The sequence below is a fragment of the Hippocampus comes genome, unplaced genomic scaffold, assembly GCF_001891065.2.
Source record: "Hippocampus comes isolate QL1 unplaced genomic scaffold, H_comes_QL1_v1.1 scaffold22, whole genome shotgun sequence".
Classification (NCBI taxonomy): Eukaryota; Metazoa; Chordata; class Actinopteri; order Syngnathiformes; family Syngnathidae; genus Hippocampus; species Hippocampus comes.
The window spans coordinates 5,163,542-5,189,279 of NW_017806175.1; the positions used below are offsets into that span (position 1 = coordinate 5,163,542).

General features: G+C 43.5%; 2 protein-coding genes and 1 long non-coding RNA gene across 4 annotated transcripts in view; 2 read left to right on the forward strand and 1 right to left on the reverse strand.

Moving 5' to 3' along the window:
• Positions 1-1,529: 1,529 nt before the first annotated feature.
• Positions 1,530-11,384, reverse strand: prkaa2 (protein kinase, AMP-activated, alpha 2 catalytic subunit). The gene is given in 10 exon segments (XM_019896695.1): positions 1,530-4,798; positions 5,072-5,198; positions 5,456-5,794; positions 5,991-6,153; positions 6,395-6,619; positions 6,738-6,825; positions 8,210-8,352; positions 8,599-8,739; positions 9,582-9,723; positions 11,158-11,384. Coding segments are annotated over 10 exon segments (1,719 nt in total). The 5' UTR covers positions 11,258-11,384; the 3' UTR covers positions 1,530-4,547.
• A 1,428-nt stretch (positions 11,385-12,812) lies between these two features.
• plpp3 (phospholipid phosphatase 3) overlaps positions 12,813-25,738 on the forward strand; it is a 53,284-nt gene continuing 40,358 nt past the window's right edge. For both annotated transcript variants that reach the window (XM_019896860.1, XM_019896861.1), the window contains exon 1: positions 12,813-12,954. In XM_019896860.1, coding sequence (XP_019752419.1) covers positions 12,813-12,954 — 142 coding nt within the window. The remainder of the gene's footprint in view (positions 12,955-25,738) is intronic.
• On the forward strand, positions 18,370-24,609 carry LOC109532183 (uncharacterized). The gene is made up of 2 exons (XR_002171334.1): positions 18,370-23,721; positions 24,547-24,609. It is a non-coding gene; the product is annotated as an uncharacterized LOC109532183 (long non-coding RNA).

Genomic DNA, 25,738 nt, shown 5'->3' on the forward strand with positions numbered 1-25,738 from the left:
CACACAATTGGGATTCCCAGGTGGACCTTCTGGATGTTATTGTTTTTTGTTATTGTTATTTTTCTTTTTTTTTTGTAATTATGTGCACTCCTAAGAGGGTGGACTTTCTTCTCGACGACTATTTTGAGCACACAATTGGGATTCCCAGGGGAGAGAAACAGGAGCAACACAAAAAAAAAACCCAAAAGCCGATCTGCTCAACTTGCAGGTTCCTCTCCAGCCTTTACAAGTTTGCAGTGTTTGAGTCTATGAGGAAATACAATTGCATTTAAATATATAATCGTCATAAGGAGCTATTATACTTTGCCGCTGGCTTCCTCCCTTCACGGTCGTCCAAATTTCATCAGGGAATTCTTTGGTTAGCCTCACAAATGCCAGATATGTACGCGCATGAGCCTAAACATGAGGTACACACGCGATTCAAATATTTGGGGGAATTTCTTTGGTTAGCCTCACAAATGCCAGACATGTACGCACGCGCATGAACCTAAACATGAGGTACACACGCGATTCAAATATTTGGCAGACCAAAACTTGTTTTCTTGTCCTTTAACGCTTACTTACAACAATAAATAAAATGAATTACAGACGGAACATGTTTTACAATATTTTGTCCTTTTGTGTAGGTGTACCTAATGTTCAGGCCATTATGAATATTGTTAAAAAAACACTTGCGTTAAGATGGTAACTGGTGACTTTAAAACCAAATCATCCTTAAACATCATTGAGCTCGCTTCATTTAGGCACCCTCCGAGGACTTCTCTCTATCACAGTGTGTGAAAATATCAATGGAGACACAACACATAGAACGTTTGTATGTTTGTTTACGGTCATTGTTTTTTTTTTTTCAATAAATACTCATTAAAGTGCAAAAAATCATAACAGCAACTCCATGCAATGCATAAAGAGATCAATCCAGGGCCTTCACAATCAGGCAGAGACAGTGTATACACAAATGCAAACACACACACACACACACACACACACACACACACACACACACACACACACACACCCACACACACACCCACACACACAGCTGACAAGTACATCACAGTCCACGGCCTCAAAGGGAAAATAATAATGCTGCTAATTTGTCATTGTCGGCGCACAAGTAACAAGTGGCTTCCGTTGGGGGCGGGCCGCCTTTCCTCACCCAAAAAAAAGAACAAAAGCGGGTTAAGTGGTGAACACACCAAAAAGTTTTATGAATGTTTTTTAATGTGTTTTAATGATATGGAGGAGGATGAATGTAAATCAAAAAAGAAATTGCAATTATGGGATTATTGTTGAAAATATAATGAAATGTAAATGAGTTGAAACTGAGTTGCAATTTTACTCGAGCTTAAATAAAACTGAAAATATGATATTTGGACTGTGAGGCAAAAAGATTTCAATTTTCGAACTAAGGGTCATAAAAACAATTTTCGTTATATGTGAAAATCTGTAATTAGTGTGTGGATGCACCTTAGCCACCAGGGGCAGCTTAATACATGAATCAAATGAGCTGTTGTCATGGTAGCCATTTTTTGCAGAGGATAAAGAATTTAGGCCTGTCAAGGTTGTTATATTGTCTGTCTACATGTGTTTCAACACCATTTGTGATTAGATATCAGGGCTCTACCACTGCGACGTTGATACTTTCAGTGGCATTAAACAACTGGTACTCTTTTTTGAGAATTAGTCACTATGTGGCAAACTCCGGTAAATTGTGAAGTGAGTTGAGTCCTTTGCTACCATCTAGTGTTCGTATCAGAAAATTAAATCTTAAAAAAGGGACCACTGGACAGGAAACTAGAGGACAAAAAGTCATAATTACGAAAAAAAAGTTACTTTCTGAGATTAATGAGGAAAAGTATGACTTTTTTTATTCCAACGTCAATACGAGAAAAGGAGGAATTTTAAGCGAATGATACATTTCAGTTACTTTTATAGATATGACTTTACAAATAACAATAATATATATAATGTGTGTATATTGTGTGTGTGTGATATTCAGAAGTTATGATATAAGTAATAAATAGGCCATGAAGGAAAAACATAATTGTATTACTATTTACTTAAAGGTTCATTGCCTTTTCCAAATACAATTTCATTTAGGATCGTAGTTGGCTAAAATGATGTTATGGTGCCACCTGTTGCTTGAAACTTGAACTCCTGCAAATGCATTTTCATTTACACACAGATTTTGGTTCATCACTACCTACCCTTGAGTTATGATTTAAACGAATAAATTAATACCAGCAGTAGACTGAGTTAGCCTGATTTTACTGACCTCTCTTTGTTTAACCCTTTTGTTATCTTGCAGTCCAATTTCACCTGTTTTAAAATACATTTAAAAAAAATGTAATAAACTCGAGAGCGATTTTAAAAATACACATTTATGGTTAAGTATTATCTAATGTTAAATACAGAACCGATTAGTAATGGTGTATTATGTTGTGGGTCAAACTGACTCGTTTAAGAATCTTTAAAAAAAAAAAAAAGTTTTATGATTAAACTTGTTCTCTTGGCCCTGTTTTGTTCCTTTTCTTTTTCCAAAATAATGCGCATATTTTGGGGAGGATTAAGTGTGAAGCCGGCCACACTGACCCGTGACTAGTGTTTGTAAGAAACAACTAAAACAGCAGAAAGGCAACAGTGCACTATCGAACATAAGAGGATGATTCAACTTTAACAGACTTTCCTCCATAGTTTTACATTCCTAAAATAACGTAGTCACACACACACACAGCATATATAAGTAGTCGTTTGCATTTGTTTAAGGCAGCTGGAAAAGTTTTGTATGGCGTGCACAGATACACACCATCTCACAGTGCTTCTTTTAAAGTTACTTACAGCGAAGCCCCGCATATTCCCGGTTCAGCATTCATGATTCTGCTCGTTCGCTTTACCTTTGACGCCAGAACCATCGCCTGTCTTTTCATCAAATTTACAGATCGCCACGCGCGTCCTGTCTGTTTCCACGGGCGATCAGCCATTACTCAACTAATCGTGTGTCTGCAATCTTGTGCACATTGTTATGAGCAGCTTGAAATATTGTACACATTTTGACCTAAATTCAGCCAGATGGGAAGGATAACTCTGGACACAAATAAGACAAGATTATCTGGCATGAAGTAGTGTGCTGAATGACGCTGTAGGTCACCTGCTATGTGAGCTTCTTGCTAGTTATGTGATAGCGTTTTATACCATTTAGTTTTTACACTTGTGAGATAGTTGCAGTTCAAGTAAGTGTTTTATCGTCTCTAAATAGATGTCTTAGTTTTTAAAACTTGGATTTCATATTTGTGTGCTAGTTAAAGAATGACATGCTCCTCATTCTTCATTCAAGAGTGCTTTGTTTGAAAATGGTAGCCTATAGCTAGCGACGTTTAAATGGTATTTGATTTTAAAACATTTCTCCTCATTCATCACTCTCGTGTTATTGTTTCCGAATACTGGATTCTAGGTTGTCATAATTTCGCGTTTTACACAACTTTGATTTTATTTTACACCTGTGTGCCAGTTAAATAACATTATTCTGAACTTCTTCTGAAGTGTTTTATTGTTACTTAATATTAGCGTGCGGCTATTTATATTTTACTCTGAGACTACAGTGAGCCCCATTTTCACAGTGTGGGGGGGGGGGGGGTTCTGCTCCGATCCACGCTGCTTTGTCGTCAACGACCTATTCCGATGAATAATGAAGGAGCTTCATATATTACTTTGCCACCATCTTGTGGCATCATGGTGCCAAGTAATGACAATTATAAACCTCTTATTAAGGAGGCAGTGACAGTTAATCGCAAATTTTTAGCCCGTGAATAGTAGGGGTGCTCTCTACTTTCCATTTAACTTGATTTTATACGTGGGCGAGTTACTGTGAAAGAAGGGCTGCTCGTCATTTGTCAATCCCAAATGGTTGAATGTTACTTAAAACATTGCTTGTTCAGTTTGTCAAAGTTAAAGGATGGCTTCGGAGGTTCTGCTAGTCCGTTATATTGTTGCGATACAAAAGGTCAACGAGATGGAGTGGGTCTGTGCTGTCATAAATGCATCACTGGTCAGTACCAAGCAGAACATTCTATTGTCCCGCTATGATGTGAGGTTCACTATCCTTTCCAATGATCATAAAAAGCTTTCAAATAATGCAATGCCTAAAAATAATCTCTCTCCACAAAATAAGTAGCAATCTGAACAATAATCATCATCATAATAATCTATAAAGTGATTTTCCTCGTTCAGCTACATCATGTGACTGTGAGATAAATATAATGTACACGGACAACAGCCTTTTCCATCTAGATCCAGAATGGAATCATCTACGTGCTCCCGCGAGACTCACAACTGACCTCTGATCAGCGTCAGGACGAAGTGTTACGGTAGGCGGTGATATTCCAGCAGCGATAGTGGGGTAGTCTTTTTTTTTTTTTAACCTTTGCAACTTGTCAGGTGAAGATTTGCTGCCGCCCCCTTTCACGTCCTGTCCCACTTTCAAGTTGATGATGACGCCAAGACTGATTGTCTTCCTCCTTCTTCTTGACGCTTTCCTGGCGTCACTCCTCTCAGCGCGCCAGCGTGGTGATCAGACTGGCGCACATCTCAAAGAAGTCCATGGTGTGCGAGCCCTGGCGTGGGGTGAGCGTCGGCGAGCTGCCACACAGCGAGCCCGGCAGGGACGAGCTGAGCTGAGGCATTTCTGCTACGTGGCTAGCCGAGTCGATGCTGAGGCGTGGCCGGTACAGGCCAGCCGTCGAGCCAGACCGCTGAGGGGTGGAGGACCCTGACTTGAAGCCTGCAGCCTCGACTATGTCATCTGGAACGCGGAGGACAGGGGAGGTCAGTTACATTTTGTTGCGTTCCTGAGTTTATAAACACCCAAAAGTATCCTGTCCCAGCTTTGGCATGAGTTCGATCTTCTGTTGTCCACTAATTAGTCAACAAGGGAATTAATTCAAAGTCAACTAGAAGCAGCGTTTAACGGGGGCATCTGTAAAATTTACTTTTTAATGCTGGTACAGTGTTACCCTGTACAATGTGTTGAGGAGCTGACAAGTAACAATGCACGAGTGGTGTTTCTGTCACCAACCGTCGATGCTCTTGAAGTCGAGGAGGTAGGATCTGTTGTCCACCTGGTAGAGCTGCAGGCTCATTTTCACCAGGTTGCCCGTCACTGGGTTTTTCCTGCGCACTCGCAGATGATACGGGTTCACCACCTACCACACAAATATAATTGTGGGATGCATAAAACATTGTATTAGACCAGGGGTGGGCAAAATACGGCCTGTGGGCCACATATGGCCAGTCACATTTTACATTATAGGGTTGATAAAAATGAATTTGAAAAAAAAAAAATACATATTTTATACACACTTTAAGCGCCAAGCCCCACCCCATCTGTCCTTTATAATAATCAAATGTGGCCCTTGAACACAAAATCTTAGCCACCCCCGTATGAGACATCCTCGCCCACCTTCCAGTCAAAGCCCAGGTGCTTCATGGCCCTGTAAACCTCCGCCATGATGTCATACGGCCGGCTCTGGCTCCGGATGCCCAGGTGCCACTTGGCCTTCTTGACGGCGAGCGGCTTGGGTCGGGTGGTGTTGAGGGCGTCCAGCGGGCAACGTGCCTTGGGACTGTCGGCCAGCAGCGGCGGCATCCGCTCCGGGTGCGGCTTAACCCCCGGTGGCAGCGGCATGCCCTCTTCGATGAAGGAGCCTTGCGGCGGACTGGAGGCCAGGTAGAACTCGCTGGCCTGTGTCATGATGCGCCGGTTGTCGATGATGAGGTGATAGGCCACTGCAAGCTGGTCCTGCATGGACAAACACTACTTACTTCTGACTAGGGCAGCGGTTTGTAGACTATTTACAACCGTATCTGTTTAGACTGTACACGTGTACTAATGTTGGGTGGTGGCTTTATGGTGCACTATTTGCCTTTCACATGTCAATTTTCATCATCCGTAGATTCCTGGAAATATACGGTGACTGCGTTTAGCTGACTGATACCTGAGGGTCGCCGCTGAAGAGGCTGGAGACCACCTCGGACTCGTTGCATTCAAACTTATCGCACACTTCTTTGACGGCCTCCTCGTCCAAGACGGTGGTGTCATACGATGGATCCTCGGGAAACAGGTAGCCTGGCAGATCCTGTTTGAACCACTCGTGCTCCCTGAGAGGCGGAAAATGAAATTAATGAACTCATAATGTTGGGCAAGGGATGGACAAACTTTTGTGCTCATGGGTCACATTGATTTTGACATTGGACAGCTGATTTTAGACGAGAGGCAGGGTATACCCTGAACTGGTCGTAAGCTAGGTCGTATGGCATGTATAGATGACAACAAAAAAAACTCAAATTGATACCTAATGGGCAATTTTGACATTTTCCAACCCTGCGCTCGAGTCCCCACCTGATGTCCTTGATGGTGGCCCTCTTCAGCGGGTCCACCTGCAGCATGTGCATCAGCAGCGAGGCCACCGAGCGCGTCAGGTACTCTGGGATGTAGAACACGCCCCCTCGGATCTTCTTGAACAGCGTGGGCACGTGCTCGTCATCGAAGGGCAGAGTGCCGCACAGCAGGGCGTACAGGATCACGCCGCAGCTCCAGATGTCCACCTCTGGGCCTGCATATAGCCTGACGACAAGGCGTGATAGAGTATGTTATGACTTACTCTTCATATGCAAACAACTCAGATTGCGAGCATAAATTACAGCCTTTATGACAGTGGTTTTTTTTAAACTGGGTTACAGACCTTCCCGAGATGACCTCCGGGGCGGCATAGTTGGGCGAACCACAGCTCGTCCTCAGGAACTCACCGTCGGACATCATGTTCGACAGGCCTGTCAGCCGGAGAAACACACACGATATCGAACATATACCTGACCAAAACTGAGTATAACAATTTGTGTCAAATCAACTATTTTCCGACCGGCAGACGAGTCTAACGGGTGAAAAGAGCACACTTCAATCTTTATCCGCCTTTAGGTGCCAAGTCTCTAAGCGCTGAGCAACAAAGCTCACCTAATCAGATGACGCTCGCTCTCTCATGGCCTCAGCTAACACTCTGATACCAGACCCCCCCGCTATGTGCTGACCTTCCTTTATCGTTCATCCCCAGTGTCCTTAACACTCCTTCCAACCGCTTGCCAGTCTGCGGTTCGCCAACAAAACACACCCCCTGAGTGTCAACCCTCCCCCCCGCCTGGCGCGCCCCCAGTTCCCTTCCTATCGGATGACACTGGGCCTCAAGGCATCTTGCCAGCGCTGATATGAGACCTGCTCGTTGCTAGGTGACCCCTCACTGCTGCTGGCATAGGTGTTTTGAAAAATGTATTGACCCTCTTTGTGGTCCGATACAGGCAATCAATACGTATTCTAAGTTGGAACCCATGACTAAGTTATACTAGTTGAACTCAAAGATAGTAGTAAATTGTATGACTGGCAAGAAACAAGTGGATAAACAGGTTCAATGTATCTTCTGATATCGAATAAAATAACGTTTCATTGTTCTGCCTGTCACTATACGTCAGTGACACAGATACAGTAAAGGACTAAAGAAACATTATTTGTATTCGTAAATTCTTTCAGCACAACAGCGGTTGGAGTTGAACTCAAAGATAGTAGTAAGTTGTATGACTGGCAAGAAACAAGTGGATAAACAGCTTCAATGTTATCTTCTGACATCGAATGAAATAACGTTTCATTGTTCTGCCTGTCACTATACGTCAGTGACATAGACGCAGTAAAGTACTAAAGAAACATTCTTTGTATTCGTAAATTCTTTCAGCACAACAGCGGTTGTGAATTACTGCTACAAGTAATACTGTAAACCCGACACAGTCGCGGTTTGGCACAAGCCAATTAGCAGATATTATCCGTTATTTGCTAAAAAATGGACGTGCCAAGATGGGATGTCAATTGTGTTTTTCGGGACTACTAAATTCAAAGGCCTAATGAGACTGGCTTTTGTAATGGATGAAGAAATAGGCTAGTTTTCAGAGTTTCCGTTCGAAAAAAAAAAAAAAATCCTACCAAAGTCGGCGATCTTGGCGTTCTTGCTGGCATCCAGCAGAACGTTCTCGGGCTTGAGGTCTCTGTGGACCACCAGTGTCAATTGTGTTTTTCGGGACTACTAAATTCAAAGGCCTAATGAGACTGGCTTTTGTAATGGATGGAGAAATAGGCTAGTTTTGAGAGTTTCCGTTCGAAAAAAAAAAATCCAACCAAAGTCGGCGATCTTGGCGTTCTTGCTAGCATCCAGGAGAACGTTCTCGGGCTTGAGGTCTCTGTGGACCACCATGTGTCTGTGGCAATAGTCCACGGCCGAACTAATCTGCTGAAAAAGGCGGCGTTTGGCTCAGATTTTACTTTGTCTCAGTGAAAACAAAGCAGTATCGTCTTTGTAAAGGCAGAAACAACAACATTCCACCTGAAATGTCCTTCCAGTGAATGAAATCAATCAACCCTTACCCGTCCATGTTTACAGATGTAGTCAAAAAGCTCTCCACCGGACACATATTCCATGACCATGAAGAAATCTGTTGGCGTGCTTATCACTTGGTATCTGAAACACAAGCACGTGTTTCATAAAACTGGAGAAACATTGAAACAACATTCCACCTAAAATGTCCTTCCTGTGAAGAAATCAATCAAGCCTTACCCGTCCATGTTTACAGATGTAGTCAAAAAGCTCTCCACCAGACACATATTCCATGACCATGAAGAAATCTGTTGGCGTGCTTATCACTTGGTATCTGAAACACAAGCACGTGTTTCATAAAACTGGAGAAACATTGATGAACGGCTCCTGTCTGATCCCAAAGCCTCTTAATGTATCCTCAGTATGTTTAATGCATAAAGGCACTGAAACAAAAACAGCAGAGGCAAGGTTGAGTCGTGATGTACGGCCGCTGAGTCATGATTATTCGATCTTTGTTGCTTGTGGAGGCTCTCAGTCGTACAGGAAAAGGCAAGGCTGAGTCGTGATGTATGGCCGCTGAGTCATGATTATTCGATCGAAAAAAGGGTCACGGGGAATAAAAATCCTTTTTCGATCGAAAAAAGGGTCACGGGGAATAAAAATCCCAATCTCATGAATGGCTGCTTGTGAGATTTGGCTGTTCATCGCCGTCTGCGGGTTTATTTCACGTTGACCAACGCTTGAAGCCTCTTGTAAAAAAGCGTGTTTGAGTGCATCGTGTATACATCAGTAGCAGTGATCCACAGCGTACCCGCTCAGAGTTTGCATATCTGCCATAACTTCCAGTGTGACAGAGGGCTGACCCTCAGAGGGGGCCTAAAAATAACACGGAGCTTGTCGAGACGCACTTTGCCAGAAGGAGAGAGCGGGAAAGGGAGAGGGAGGAAGCAGGCAAGGTCAAAGGGAAAAACATTGTACAAGAGGAGCCAAGACGCATTGGTGAGGATTTAGTCAATGCGGGGAGTGCTGTCTTAACTTGAGCTGACTTGTCTGCGTTCGTTCTACCTTCTGTGAGCCTCGCGGGCATGTTCGGTGGCGGTGCAGCGGTGGTAAACAAACAGCAACGAGCACAGCAAAAGCCACAATAGGCCAGTCAAACTGACGTTCGTCACTCACAGCTTAATGATGTGTGGATGCCTGAATAGTTTCAAATTTTGAATCTCCCGTTTGATTTTGCCCACCACATCCAGGCTGCGGATCTTCTGCCTGTTCAGGATCTTCACGGCCACTTTATGCCCCGTCAACTGGTGCTCTCCGACTAAGAAAAAAAAAGGATACAAAAAAGACACACGTTTGAGATTAACTGAGGTGATTTATTTAGATGGTGCATGTCATACGCAAGGTAACTCAATGTGCTTCACAATTCACATCATTACATTTCAAAGCATAATGTATACAAACAAAAGGTACATTTAAAATAAATAATAAATAAAAGCCAAGTAGATAAATAAAAACTATCTTGCTAAAATTACTCAAACTATCTCCAGCGTAATCCAAGATTTTGGAAATTTTAATTTTAAAAAAAACATTAATTGAACTGAACTTTTTCCCGGCAAATCAATGTCACCAAAGGTCCGATTATCGGATGTCTCTGAAAGTTGATCCTAAACAATAGTGTGCGTTTGCTAAAAGTTGTTAGATATATAATAGTTTGGGTTTGGTATTTATTTTTTCATTGTTCCAGAGGTGTAAAACTGCATCATACAGTTTTTACAATTTTGCAACATTTATTTGAACATTTTAGATTTGCAAGTGAATGTTTGTGGGTGCCAAGGAGAGAGGAGTTCCTAATGGGTTGTTTTGGAAACCTGTTGCACAGCTTTTTAGAGTGCTTATGCGCCTAAAAAGCTTCACTTCCAAGCATCAATTATTAAGCATTAGCACAAAAAGGGGAGGTAGGTAATCCTAACTGTTAATGGCACTATATGCAGCTAGCGTTACCTTCGACTTTAATTGTATTTTATGCAAAATGGGGTGGAGTACGTCTTGCTATAATGTAATTACTTCACACGATACAACCTGCTGGACGTTTTATTGTATTGTAGCATCAACTGCGTGTGAAATGAAGGTCTTGTTACATTGACATTCGGCGAGTGGTCAAGTTGAGGCTCACAAGGTCACAAGTGGTCACTAGCTGACGTGAAAAATGTACGCCTCTGTAATTAGCACGTACTATGTGGCTTTTCTCCCCTGACTTATAAGGCGTTTAAGTGGCTAATTTAGCTACCAACACGGTGAGACGCTAGACTCTGAGCCGCGTAAATTAGAAACGAGACTATCCAATTAATCTTAAACAGAAGGTAGGTTAACGACAAGCTAAACCGGTGTCCTTTAGCGTAAGGCGCTGAAAAAAACTACAATATAAATAAATAAAACTGGCAATACCAGTATACTGGTGTCATTTTTTTAAACTATGTCGTCCAAGCAAATCCACCTGCCCCATAGAAAGCGAGTGATGGTGGTCAGTTTTGGTGGAAGAATTTGACTTTCAAGAGAACGTATTCTTGAATCGCATTTACGCGTTGGCGATCTTACGTCGCGAAGGTTGCTCAGCGTAGATGCGCAAAACAACTAACCATCGCGAACTTGGATTCCACACGTCCAAAAAAGGGGAGGAGAGGGGTTCACGTCAACTACTTCCCAACCGAAATACACACAAACATAAACAAGGCAATAATGAACACGACTTAACTCTTTACTTTGCCGAAAGTCCCCACTCCAAGTGTGTCACCGAGGATGTAATGGCCGATCTTCACCCTGCCTTCGTGCTTCTGCTGTTGCCGCTCTGCCATCTTTCTCTGTTCGGCGATGGTTGGGGTCTCCGCTGCGTTACCGCGGAGTGGACGAGTGGGTGGCTGTGCTCGCCTGTGAATCAGCGGGGCGCGCGGAGGGAGGGGCGCTTCGTGTCTTTGCTCAGGGAAGACGGTGCTTCACGGATGACCCCGCCTCTCTCGGCTTTAAAGGTGACCATAAGCGGACGCACCACTACTTCACGTCGTTGCCTTGAAAGCAAATTCATCGTACGCATAAAAACAAACGTCCCCCACCCCTCCCGCCCCACACATACACAAATGAAAACGTAATATCACACTGTAACAAACGTACACACGCCCATTCACTCTCCGAGAATGACTGGTAAACCGAATCCCGCGCAGATGGACGGTTCCGGTTGAAGTAATTTGGGTTTCTGGCCACTAGATGTCACTATAAGACTACACCACTGTCTGACATTAATGGGTGATTTTAGCAAAATTACAATGCTATAACTGTCCGTTTGTCGTGATAGTAGCGACATTAGTAAAATAATTTTTGGCAAAAATTACATTTAAAAAATCGAATCAATAATCTCTCTTGGTCAATTTTGTATTTCCGATTAGATTTTTTTGAGTAACCATCGTGCCCGAGGAAGAACAACCAATCAGAAACAGAAGGCATGACCAACAAGGTATCAATCATTCACCATGCATTAGCAGGCGCACTCATTGCCCGTCACCTCCGCAGCCTCGCGCTGACCTGTGAGCTTGGGCTTCAGGAGCTTTGCCGAAACAATGTTGGAATTTCCACCCCCTGGAAAGAAAAATGCAGATCCCTCATTTGATTATAACTGGAGGCAGTGTGGAATTTCTTCATCATGTTACAATGGCTTACAATAATACGAATTTTTTTAAGGAATTAAACATCTGTCATGATTGTTAACACTTTGGGCTTTGAGAGTTAATAGAAATTAGGTGGTACTGTAATTGGTGAAAAAACATTTGAGAACCACCACCGCAGAGATTCAACGAGTTTTAAAATCCAGCATTAATATATTTTTGGCCAGTGGGTGGCGCCAAACACGCCTTTTTCTATCAGATTAAAGGTCTCTGGTGCGCGTGTCGTACTGAATGTAACCACCAGGGGCGCTATGGACGTGTTTAGCTGTCCGGGCTCATCCATCCTGGCTAGAGGAAAAAAAGTTTTCCATGCTGGGATGGAGCCGCTTGAGGGCTGAACCTTGTGGACAGTCTGCTGAGGAAACTTGAAGAGAGAGAGAGCAGGGGGAGGAAGACGACGACGAGGACGAGGAGGAGGAGTAGAAGCGTGAAGATATAACAAGAGCGTCTGTCGATGTGCGCCTCATTTCTCTAAAGAAATGCAAAGTGGCGCTTGGCTGCCGTTCATTTAGTACTCGCCGGCGCTGAAACCCCCCAATATTCCCCAACTTTGGGACTTCTTTTTTTGTGTGTTTTTATATTTTATTTTTGTATGTAAATATATATAGATATCTTATTTTTTTAAAGAACTGACAGTTTTGCCCAGTGCGCGCGCACCCGTGGGATTCGTATCCGACACGAGTGGAGTTGTCCAATGCAAAACTACCTGTATGAGAAAGCCATGGCACAAGAGACAAGGAACGGGGGAAGCTCCACGTTAAACAACAACAACAACGGTGCCGACAATAGCAAGAGGAAGCTTCTGGTTGCTCTGGACATCTTCTGTCTTCTACTTGGTGAGCGCACAACTACATTTAACTCCTGTTTTGTTTTTGTTTTTTTCATTTTATTTATGACTTTTGTCTCTTCTATGACTGCATTAACAGTTGCTTCCGTGGTTTGTAACGGCTGTCAATCAGAAAGCTTATCGTTTCTCAAAGTATTGCTGGTTATCGGCCAATTAATGTGCTGTAACATCTTATCATGCAGCTCCAGTGCAACAGAATATCGAAAATGCATTGTAAATAATGCACCACGTTTGTTTGTTTTTAACGCAGTTACATTCCGCCCCTCACTTTATATATGCTGCCTTCCTTGCCACACTGTGTCCCCAAGGGCATAAATGTTTTGAAGTGTTGTGACCTGCCCTTTAAATAGCACCGGTACCCCCATCTGCTTCCAACCCCTTGTGCCATTTAATAAAAAAAAGATCCATGGTGCCATTCCAGACAGAGTTGTCCATACAGACAAAATGTTGTTGAATTATGAAGATGCTGATGAATGCCTGCTGAGTTTGTGTCGTTGGTTCTGCTTTGTGTATTTATTTAATGCTCTGAGTTCCTGTCTAGTTGTTCCTGTTAAATAACACTCGGTTTGATTGATGTTTGCTCTGTATAGGAGGGTTGGACAGTGGTTCGCACATCTGACTCACAGTCGAGAGGTCTTGGGTTTGAATCTCAGCGTTGGCCCTCCTGTGCGGAGTTTGCATCCCACTTCTTCCGCACTTTCTAAACACATGCGTGTTATGTTCTTTGAAAACTCAGCATTTTCCATTTGTGCAAATGATCATTTTGAGTGGCTGTTGTTTATATTAAGTGGCTCCCCGCTTCTGTCACCCAATGTCAGCTGGGACAGGCAATAGAGAAAATTAAGCAGCAGAAACTGGAATTGAGTTTAAAATTGATAGAATCCTGATTACACAAGCAATTTTTCATGCAACACGTGTCCTTTATTGGTTTTTGTTTTTATTTAATTTTTTGTGACATTTGACGTCATAATGGGTCATGGCTCAGCTGAAACCTGTCCCAGTAGACATTTAACAAGATGGACTACACTCGAGAATTGTCCCCAGCCAATCGTGGGGGGTAACATATAAACAAACAACCTGCCACGTTCACACCAAAGTACAAATTAGTCTTCAAAGAACCTAAGACGCTTTTTTTTTTTTTTTGTTGTTAAGTGGGAGGAGAAATCACATGCAAGCACAGAGACACGGGAAGTCTTGAGCTGAGATTGGAACCCGGAACCTCTCAACAGTCAAACAGATGTGCTAACTATTCAGCTAACACTGAAAACTTGTGATGAATTGGTGTTAGCCGGATTGTTGTTCTGTGACCTGTGGGCTACACTCTCTCTGTCTAATCTTGTTTAATAAGTTAGTTGACCTCTTATTGGCTTGTCCTTTAACTTTTTAATGTCCGATAGCTTTTCGTCTGCCTCTCTTTCTGGAAGAAATACAAAAGCTGCGCTCCAATCTATGGGTTAACTTCACCTGTTGTCCAAAGCGCCCCATCTTGCCCCCACTTTGCCCGGCCTAATAATTGCTTAAGCATGTGTTGCGGCACGAGGGGAATGCCTCTCCCATCCAAGGCGAGGACCCTGTGTCTGAAAGAGCAGGTGCGAATCGCACCGCCAAAAAGCACTCGATGGAAAAGGCATGCAGTCGCCAAACATGTGACACTGGCAACCGAGATGTTACGCGTTTGTTTTTACTGCCTTGTCTGAGAAACTCGCAAGGTTTTTTTTTTTCCAAGAGCTTTAAAGTGTTTCATCTGCACTTGGAAAAAAAAATAGACAGAAAAAGTCACACAGATGAGCTCTTCCAAGCGCACATGAAACACATTTCCTGGCTGCACTGACTTCCTTGGCTTGTAAAGACTGAAGAACACACACATATTCACACATACTGCGTGTGTGGATGATGTTCCAAAATAATGACATCATCTCATAGTCCAATAACGGCCAGTTCTCGCTCAAATGATGTCAAATTATGTCAAAGCTAACTATGTTTCATGTTCAACGTGAGTTGAACTGCAATGCGAGTCCAAGGTTTTGCCATTTTCTTTGTTTTCAAGGGACAAGAGTCACTTGAGCAACGAAAAGGCATTTTGCATGTTAGAATATGAGAACACGGTCAAGCCGGAGTTCATTTTGAGAGAACTTCAAGAAAAATACACCAAAGGAAAGCGGATTTGGGAGACGGCATTCCTCGTGTATATGCATGTGAACACAATAGGCACAAATGGCCACTTTTCTTTTGTCATGTTAAATGCAATCTGGCTGCCCCGTGGCGATTGGTTGGCCCACTTTTAGTGATCCGGGCTGGGACAAGGGGGTGGGGGGTGGGGGGGTCGCAGGGATATGACGGGGGCTTTAACAAAGGTGGGGTGTGGGACAAGGAATGTGGGTGTGTGAAGGGCCTCAGATTGTCCTGTTTGTGTGTTGTTGAGTGAAAAGGCCCACACTATAATACCATTCTTGTCCATCTGCCAGCGCGCGCACATAAACACACACTTTTTTTTTTTTTTTAATGTCTAGCAGCAACACAACCTCGGGCAAAAAGAAAAAAGAACATCTGAGGTGCCCCATAATCACACCGGTGGGTTCCCTTTTTTTTTTTTTTGCTTTGATTCTGGTAATCTCAGTTGCTAATGATGCATAAACACAGCAGGACGGGCACACACACAAACACGCACATGCACACGCACACTCACAGTCTCACAAGCACGCAGCGGCGACCGCACTCTCAGAGTCTGGCTTCGCCATCTTCCGTCCAGTTCTTTCTTTGGGTCTGCTTCTTGCTATGATGTATGGCGCGCGGTTCTGTTTGTCAGTTGCGACACTGCATTGTCAGGCTTGTGAAAAGTCAGACACTATTGTCCCTTATCCTATGGGGGGCCTGGGGGGGGGGGGGGAAACTCACAGGAAAAAAAAAAGCCATGTTTACATTTTCCACAATGCAAAAGCGGCCACTGTTGAAATTGGAAGCTCCTGAAATGTTAAGGATCTAATATTGTAACCTCCACTAAGGAACTTGATTAAGTTTTAATGCAGATCTTGATAAAGGCATGCTTGTTGGATTTTTTTATTTATTTTTTCCAAGCATCTACGCAACTTCAAATGGGGGGATGCTTTATTGGTACTCGAGCCTGTATTTGGTGGACTGCAGTGTTCTAGTAGGGGTGGAATTGTCATGTTTCGGTTTGGGACCAACAGGTGGCACTGTAGGGCTCCCCCTGCAGCTGCACACCTGTTGGTCATTATGTAATTAGTTGTATAAAAGGACTCCCGCCCGACTACTCATTGTCGGGTCATTGTTTGTTTGTTTGCTGCTGTCAGGTTTGTTTCAGTCATGTTTCAGTCACTGTTATGTTTTAGCTTCAGTCATGATTTTTGTTTGATACTTTGGACTTTGGATGTTTTGGATTTAGTTTTCTCTATGTTTTAATACAATTTGTCAAGTGAACCCTGCTCCTCCCTCTTACCTGCTTTTTTTGGGGTCCACCGCCACCTCGCAAACGTGACATTAGGGATGGACACTGTTTGAGGAAATCTAGCTTGTTAGCGTTGCAAGATACTGCATTTGTTTTTTGTTTTTTTTGCTTGTGTTCAATGTCTGATTTATAGGCGTCGATCCTAATTAGAATTTTTTTTGGAAGTGTTTCCATGCTACTGAGTGACATTCTAAGTCAACATTGGGCTGACGGTGGCTTGATTACGTCAGTCAAAACATGAGCCACAGTCACCTTTTGCCAAAAGGCGTTGGGCACTTTGATGAGTGATATTCGGGGAAATTAGGAACTGCAGTTCAGCCTTTGAGCTCCGAGGAATCAGCTCCCCGAGTGTCCCGGGAGACATTAGTGTAATACCCCCCCACCCTCCACACACCCTATCCTTTCCGGCATTAGCCGCCGTAGCACTGCAAAGCAGTCACGCGGTGCCGCTCATTAAAACCGGACAGCTTTAACCTCTCGGGCTTCTTGGCCACTTCAATGCTGAGTCGGACTCCGCAAATATTTCCTGGAAATTCTCAAATTCTTCATCTGCTTGCCACGCGGTGACCAAAGCTCTCTTGATGTGACATCTGGCGTCACTTTGGGAGCGAAGCAAAGGGCACGCGATGGTGTAGTCGGCGGTGTGCTGCAGTGGGTTGTTTGGCCTTGTACGTCTCAGTCAAGAGTTTCAGAGCAGCGGGTTGACAGAACACAGTTCGAAACTGATAAGACGCATTCACTGACTCGCTCGGAGGTTGGGTGAAACTTTGACGTGATGTGTTTATATTGATTTTTTTTTTCAAGCGCGGGATGTTCAGGAGTAATTCCATGGAATCGTACAATTGAATTACGATTATAAGAGGAGTAGCTTGATGGACACCAGACGAGCTGAATCTTGGATTCAATGTTTACGTGACGTTTGGATTTTGTTCATCACTTTGTTTCAAGCGTCGGATATTAAGATGTAACTCCGCTTTCCCTTTCCTTGAATCTGGACTGGTCACCTCTTAAGTGTACTACAAAGTCATTCACAGTCGCTCAACACAACAACACAGAAGGGTTGACATGGATTTCATTTTATTTTTAAACTCTTTTCGAGGCAAACGGGGTCAAAGTTGGGAAAGGAAATAGACACATATAGCGACCGCATGCCTACTTTGTGACATTCGCGAGACGCGCGGCAACAAAATATGCCGTCGGGATCGAAAATTATACCGACGATGATGTTTACGTCTTGCGAGATGCGGTGTGCGTGTTTGCGTTGCGGTGTCCTATGGCATCCTTGTGTTATGCAGCACATTAGCAGATGACAACAGGGGAAGGAATGTGTGCCATGATGCAGACTCTGCTCTGTCCCTTATGTTGTGGTGGTTTGTGTGTGTGTGTGCGTGTGTGTGTGTGTGTGTGTGTGTGTGTGTGTGTGTGTGTGTGTGTGTGGCATCGTATTCCATCATTGGCTGGTCTGTCGCCTGACTAAAATGCCTGAACCCCTGGGATTTGTGTGTCTGCCTAAGGCTGCTATTAGAGGTGTGTGTGTGTGTGTGTGTGTGTGTGTGTGTGTGTGTGTGTGTGTGTGTTTAAGTATATTCCATGGGCTTTATGGGTGCCCAGAGGTGTCATTAGATGTAATCTGAAGGTCCGTGTGCCATTTGGTATCGGGCTGCAGAGAAACTGAACAAAAAATAATTTTGTAAGAATCAGAATCTGGAAAATAAAGAAAACTAAAAATCTGTGCTTTTGTGCACATCAGACTGCTCGTCTCTGTCTCAGGATAAAGCAGAGAATCGCAGTCGGGCGGAAGCATCGTATGTCCAAATATGCTGAATTTAAAATGGTTGTTTGTCTATGTGTGCCCTGCGATTGGCTGGCAAGCAGTTCAGGGTGTCCCCCACCCACTGCCCGAAGACGGCTGTGGGATAGGCTCCAGCACGCCTGCGGATAAGAAAATGGATGGATGGATGAATAGACAAAAGTTGCGGGGCTTCCAAAAATTAGATCAACATATTAAATGTAATTTTATTTGTCTCTATAGCGGCCATGACGGGCGTTGACATCTGTCCCTGTGTGGTTTCCATAGAAACAAATTGACCATCTTTTGACGCCGATAGTATTCGTCCCCTTTTATATTTGACACTTTTTGACCTGTTCATTTTTCACGGCGCAGCTGACGTTTACCGTTGTCCAACAATAGTTTTTACGATCATTTATGATGACAGCTCTCTCAGGTAAACACACTCACCAGTGCTTATTTAGATAAGTGCGCAATTACACCCCAGCGTCTCACTGTAAACTGTGTGTGTGTGTGTGTGTGTGTGTGTGTGTGTGTGTGTGTGTGTGTTTTATCTTTTTATTGCCTTTGCGGGATCTTGGCTAGCTCAGGATGTCGTTACTCCCACAGAAAATAAGGGCTGGGAAGCTTTCGAGGCTTTTACCGACACTCATTGTAATACAGCATGCGGACAAAAATGTTTGGGACATGCGGCCATCACACTTACATGAAGTGAAATGAGATAAAATACGGTGTTTTGAAGTGGGATTTTTTTTTTTGGGGGGGGGGGGTCTAATTCATCCCAAAAGTTGTTTGCTGGATTTGTGGTTAAAATGGAAAACTGAATCCCCAAACCTTTGTCGGGGTACAATTGTCCAAATGATTTGTCCGGAATTATAGCGGCAGCCGACAGACGAGTGGTGAGCAGGTCTGCCTCACAGTTCATCGGTTCTGGATTTGAATCTTGAATCTGACCTTTCTGTGTGGAATTTGTGCATATTCTCTTACAGTGACCCAAATTGCCTTTTTAAAGTCTACTGGCTGAATGCTAACACATAATGGGAAACACCATCGAAGTGCTCGTCAATAGCATCGTCATCATGGCGTTATCTTTCAAGCAACAGTTTTGAACACAAATGATGAAGGTACACATCTAGATGGGTATTATAAAAATGCACTTTAGTGGGCTAGTTTTAAAACGTGACAAACATTTGTGGGGGAGGGGAGTTTGGGGGGGGCAACAGCATTTCATCCGCTATTGGAATAATGAAGCGATTAAGAGACTTGTGTAGATCCAGTTGCATGATATGAGAAGAAGAAGCCTATCGATGGACTTTTGAGTCTCTCAAGTGTAGCAGTGCTAGCCAAGAGACCAAGCTGCGGTCCTCACTGCATGGTTGTGGTGCACCATGCTGTCCCAGCTTGGGCCTCCCTGTTGGTACACAGGCCTCTCTTGTCTGTCACTTTCTCTTACGAACAATCCTCTCTATGAGCGTGTGTGTGTGTATGCGCATATTGTGTGGATTTAGAGATGCTATGTTTGGGGTGCGGGGGTTGGGACTTTTCACTGTTTCACTGAGGACAATAAGCCTTTTGATGCATCTCGGAGCTCCTTTGTTTCCCCTAATGAGGAACAACGGGTCTGTGGCAGACGGAGTTTTTTTGTGGGGTGGGGGGCGAATAATTGAATGAGCGAGAAATTGTTGGTTGGAGGGCGTTTTGTCTTGTAGCGCTTATCTGCTCGGCTGTGGCTAGCACTTGGATCCTGATCAGCTCTGTATCTTGATTTGAAGAGCTTGACCTGATCTGAAAGGTTGGCCAGCGGTGGGAAGTACTGAAGAACAAATGTTGAATTCGAGTTTTCAGTCATCTGTGCTTTGAGAATTTATATTTCGGACAACTCTTGAAAATCGACATCAGTGCTTTGTACTCCTTACAAGATCAGCTAGTTACTTGTAAACATTAGCTAACTTATCATTTTTAGCTACTCAGTTCGTATTGTTGTTAAATGTAATGGAAACATGTTGTTTTTATAACAAAAAAACTAATGCTAGCTTGCGCTTAGTATTAAAAAAAGGGGGGTTTTCTTGTTCCAAGTCATCAAAATTGGCATTGTACAATTGGCATATAATTGACTAGCAACTCATGATTGCTTTTTACTTTTGTACGTAATTGCATTTCAGGATCTATCCTATTTTTACTGAAGTAGTTGAATCAGTACTTCAACTAATACAAGAGTCTTTTTATCCTGGTTTTTGTAGTTCTACTTAAGTAGAGTGTGTGAGTACTTCAGCCACCTCTGGTTGTTGTCACCGGGGCCTTATCCTGTTAACATAAAAAGAAGAACTCCACACTAACCGTTGCAAACATCGTTCACACGTGGGCTCTGGTTTGACACCCATTGTCCCCCCCGTGATCAAGGTAAGGGAAGAAATGCCGTGAGCCGTTATCCTAAACACAAGCGTCGGGTTTCAAAGACGATCGTAGCCCTCCTTTCTCTTGCCAGACTTTTGTCCCTTGGGGCAATAATGCCATTATGGCATCAAGAGCGCAACGCCCAGTCAGCCAGTCAGCGAGCTGGCCCATCGAGCGGCCACATAGCACGATTGCCACCCCCGCTCAACTACCTTGGGCGCTGCTCAGATTTCCCCTTCATAGAAACAGCTGAGTGCTTGGCCTGCGCTTTCAACTACCACTGTGGTGCACCAATGAATTAATCTTTTTTTTTTTTTTTTTAAAGACATTATAAATATCCCCTTGCCTCCCTCTACTTGTTAACAGGGGGAGTGGATCTGATTTCCAACAAAACAGCAGCAGGGGACTCTTAAAGGAGGTGTTTTATGCATTCCAGGTGTCTCAATAACTCTCGCAATAAGATTGTGTAAGGAAGGGTGTGTCGGAGCCGAGCTCAGCTGGTCTTGGGTGAGAGGCTGGGTGCACCGTGCACTGGTCGCCAGCCAATCATAGGGCACATATAGACAATGATTCACAGTCACATTCACGCCCTATGGACAATATCGTGTCTTCAGTGAACCTCACATAGATGTTTTTCAAATATGGGTGGAGAAAATCTCGAAAACACATGTTGAATATGCCTGCTCCACACAAGGAAAGGCCAAAGCCAAGCTTCAAAGCCCAAACCTCAGAGCTCATATGCAGATGGACTCGTCCACTCGTGCTGCCATCTCTGGGACGTGCTTTTGTCAAAATAAGATCAGGAATGATTGACACACCATTTTTGGGTGGTCTTGATGAAAGTAGCCCATTTTTAGGGAATGGCTGTCAAGCAATTGGTCCAGCCCTCATCCTGGGCCACATACTGTTAGACCAATGATGAGTCTAAAAGCAGGCTGGATTTCGCCGGCGGGTGTATGCTTCGCAGCAGGTTGGATCTCTTAGCAAGTGTATGCAGAACAGGCAAGCTTAATCTCACCAGCAAGTGCATGTGTAACATTAGGGTGTATGTCACCAACAAGTGTATGTATAAAAGTGGGCAGGATCTCGCTGGTGAGTACCAGCTGGGCTGGATCTCACCAGCAACTGTGTACATAACTGGGGGCTTGGTTTTGTCAGTGAGTGTATATGCATAACAGTAGACTTGATCTCGCCAGCAAGTGTGTAACAGAAGGCTGGCTCTTGCCGGGGTGTAACTCACCAGCAAGTGTATTCCTAAAAGTGGGCCGGATCTCGCTGGCAAGTGTGTACGTAACTGCGGGATACGTTTTGTCACTGAGTGTATACTGTATGCATAACAGTGGGCTTGCTCTTGCCAGCAAGTGTATGCAAAACAGCGAATTGAATCTTAGCCATAAGTATCTACGTAGCTGGTCTGCGAGTGCACATTCGGGCCATGTTTTGTAATCTGGTCATCATTCTGCATTTCTGGCTGTTGTCCTCTCGCCAGCAAGTGTGCACAACAGATGGCTGCCTGCTTCTACTTAGGGAAGCAGAGCTCAGAGTGTGAGAGAAAAAGACGATAAAAAAAAAACACTTGGACTCAAGGTGGCAGCAGTGTGTGTGTTGCATGGACTCATGCAATCTCTGTCTTGTCACTTGAAAGTGGCTCTGGATCTTCACCCCGTCCAGCTGATCATGACATAGGCAGAGAAACTCGCGTGGTTATTATGTAAATTTGCTCTATTGTTATGTAACAGTGGGGAAGAGATGCAGAAAGTCGAACTTTCATTTTCCGAAATAGGATAACAAGATCTACTTGGTGGCTAAATGTCACACTTGAGGAGTGGGCGGGGTCTCCAGGGACCCTCCTATTTTTCTACAAACAACAATGACTACATTTTTTGTCCAGTTTAAAGCGTGCCCACAAGCCAACAGCAACACAGGAACCTGCTGCTGAAACCTTGAGCGTGTCCCAGGATATGCCTGCTTAGAAAACAAAAACAAAAACAAAACAAAAAAAAAAGGTATTTATTCCTGTGAATAAAATCTCTCTGAGTAAGCACATGCTGCTGTAGCGGCCCCCAATTGCCACATCGAGGGAGGGGCAGGACATGGTTTCTCTCTGTAGACCACTCTGCTGACCTCAGCCACTCAGCCACTGCACTGTGCGTGTGTTTTGTGACTTTTTTTTGGTGACACACATCAGGAAACAAAGGCTGGATTTACAATGCAGAGTTCAAGTGACACAATCCCGACGTTTTCATTCCCAAGTGACACAGTTTGGAAATGTGTCACTCGTATCTCGAGTCACCGCTCTATTTGTTTTATTTGGCGCAGTCATGTTTTGAAATTGATGTAGTGCAATTTGGGCCTTATTTTTTTGGGTTTCATGAATATAAATTCAAACCTCTGATACAGACATTTAATCCGAATTGGCAACTTGAAACTGCAGTGCAAATCCAGCCAAAGATACGTAGGACCTGATCTTAGAATCACTCCTACGTGTTCATTATATCGCGGGCGAACCACAATGAATGTGTGCGAATACGGCCTCGGGTTTGTTCGCAACAAGCCGAGTTGGTGTATTTGGACTGCGGGAGATTTCAGCGGTGAGCTCCTCAAAAATGTTTGACGGGGGGGGGATCGTTGTAAACGCTGCCAGTGAAGCCACAGTCATCCACTCGAGACACCCACGCGGGCCCACACAGACACAAGACGCAGACTTAGCGACACAGGCACGTTACAGTGGAATTCCAGAGCCACAGTTTGCGCGTCGCGTCTCTCACCTTTAGCCTTCCACCGTTCAAAGGCCATACATAGTTATGCACTGAAGTAGATTTTTTGGGTTATCCGTACTTTACCCGAGTATTTCATTTTGTGAACTTTTTACTCTTACGCCCCACATTTTGACTTATAAGGTGGAAAAACAGGGACAGCAGAGACATACTGTGGAGGCGTCTGAACCACGGAGATTCTCTTGTTTCGCTAGGAATAAAACCTGAGCCAAGACATTTTACTGTCTTTACTTTTTTTTACTTGTTGAGTTCAGTATTTCAACTTATACAAGTCGTGCTCTCAATTTTCAGTACTTAATGTGTTCACTATTTACGATGTGTGTTATCTTGGTGTGTGGGGAAATCAGACATGACTCCGTGAACTGTGACGTGGAACATCCACCAATCCATTTTCCGATCCGCTTTATCCTCACAAGGGTCGCGGGCGTACTGGAGGCTATAGTAGGCTGCGTACACCCTGAACTGGTTGCCAGCCAATGGCAGGGCACACATAGACGAACAACTATCCGAGCTCACAATCACACTTCGGGACAATTTACAGTGTTTCATTAATTTGCATGCATGCATGTTTTTGGAATGTGGGAGGAAACCAGAGTACCTGGAGAAAACCCACGCAAGCACGGGGAGACCTGGCGTGGAACAGAATGTAGCCAATCAAAGAACAAGATAAATAAGCAAACAATCGTAAAGAAAAAAAAAAAACATGACCTCCTCGATTTTTGCCCCAGGTGGCAAGATTCAGAGCAACTCTTTTTGAAGACATTGGAAACACTCAGGAAATGTCGGGACCGGGTCTATGACAGTGTTTATTTATTTTATTTTATTTTTTGCTTTATCTGACAGTGTTTATTTATTTTATTTTATTTTTTGCTTAATTTTTAGTCCGGTGGTGGGTAAGAATCTTTATGTGTGGTGGTTTGTGTTGAGATTATCTGAGCACACCACACACAGTGCAATCAAAATTGTCAAATGGCGTTTTTATTTATTTATTTATTTATTTTTTATCTTTATTTCTTTGAGTGCAGTTTTTAACTGATTAACAGTCACTTAAGATATGAAATATCCTTATGTGTGTACTCGGCCTAAAGTACAGAGTGTAAGTGCTTTTGACCTCAGAATAAAAGTGAAGCATTCCTCACATTGGAGGCATCCCAGGTATCGTGAAGGATTTATTGTGTACCCCAGTTGCTTATTTGCTCACCAGTTCTCAAATTAAATTAAAAAAAAAAAAGAGAGAGAATGTCGTGACCAGAGTTGACTGACAACAAAAGCAAGATGGAACAGTCAGTGGGGATTTGGCAGAGATCCGCTCAGAGGTAATCCCATTGTGTGCGAAGGAGTGAAAGGCGGGACGCAGTCAGGATGCTATTAATGCCTTAACAGCATCAGGAAAGATCAGTAAGCCGACTCCGATATGCTTGCAGGGCAAAAAAGAAATCCACTTTTGGTAGAGTTCTCAAACGTTTTGGGTCCAGGGACCCCTAATAGGGGAGACATTTTTCCAAGGACCACTTTATAATCCGAATGGCAGCTAAAACCAGGTGTACACATATGTACTCCATCCAAATTAAAAAGTTGCCAATTTTTGAAAAAGAAAAGTTGTTGAGTCATATTTTTTTTTGAGAGAAAACAACTTTATTCCCACAACATTTTATGAGAATAAAGTTATATTATTTTCAAGAAAAAAAATGTCACTACCGAGAAAAATTGTATTTTTCAAAAATTACGTTGTAATGCTATGATATTAATGGGACAGAATGTCATATCTTCACAAGTGAATTTAAAAAATACAACTCTATTTCTGAAATATTACACCTTTTATTATTGAAAAAAAATACACCTTTTCTTCTAAAAAAAAAAAACATCACTTGGTCGGACTTCATACACACAAGGATTCAAGACATTTATAGATAGCTAGCTAGCTAGATAGCGAGATAGATAGATATGTATCTATCTAGCCATGTAGCTCTCTCTCTCTCTCTCTCTCTCTCTCTCTCTCTCTCTCTCTCTCTCTCTCTCTCTCTCTCTCTCTCCTGACTCTCTCTACTTTCTACTGACTTTTTACAATTCCTACTCCCACGCTGTCACACACATATTGAATGGGCAGCATATAAACCCCTCACACAAAGGCCACTTTTGAGTGTTTGGTTTTAGTGTTTACTTAGTTCATGTGGCATTCAGAGCATAGAGTGGAGAGACTTTGAATTGCTGGAAGTACGTCGAGTTTCCTCAAGAGACCGGGATGGGCCTGGATGTAATGGATCCGTACACATGAGCTGGGGCACAGTAACTCACAAACCCAAACCCCACGTACATATTACGTTTTTGTTGGGATGTGGAGGGAAAC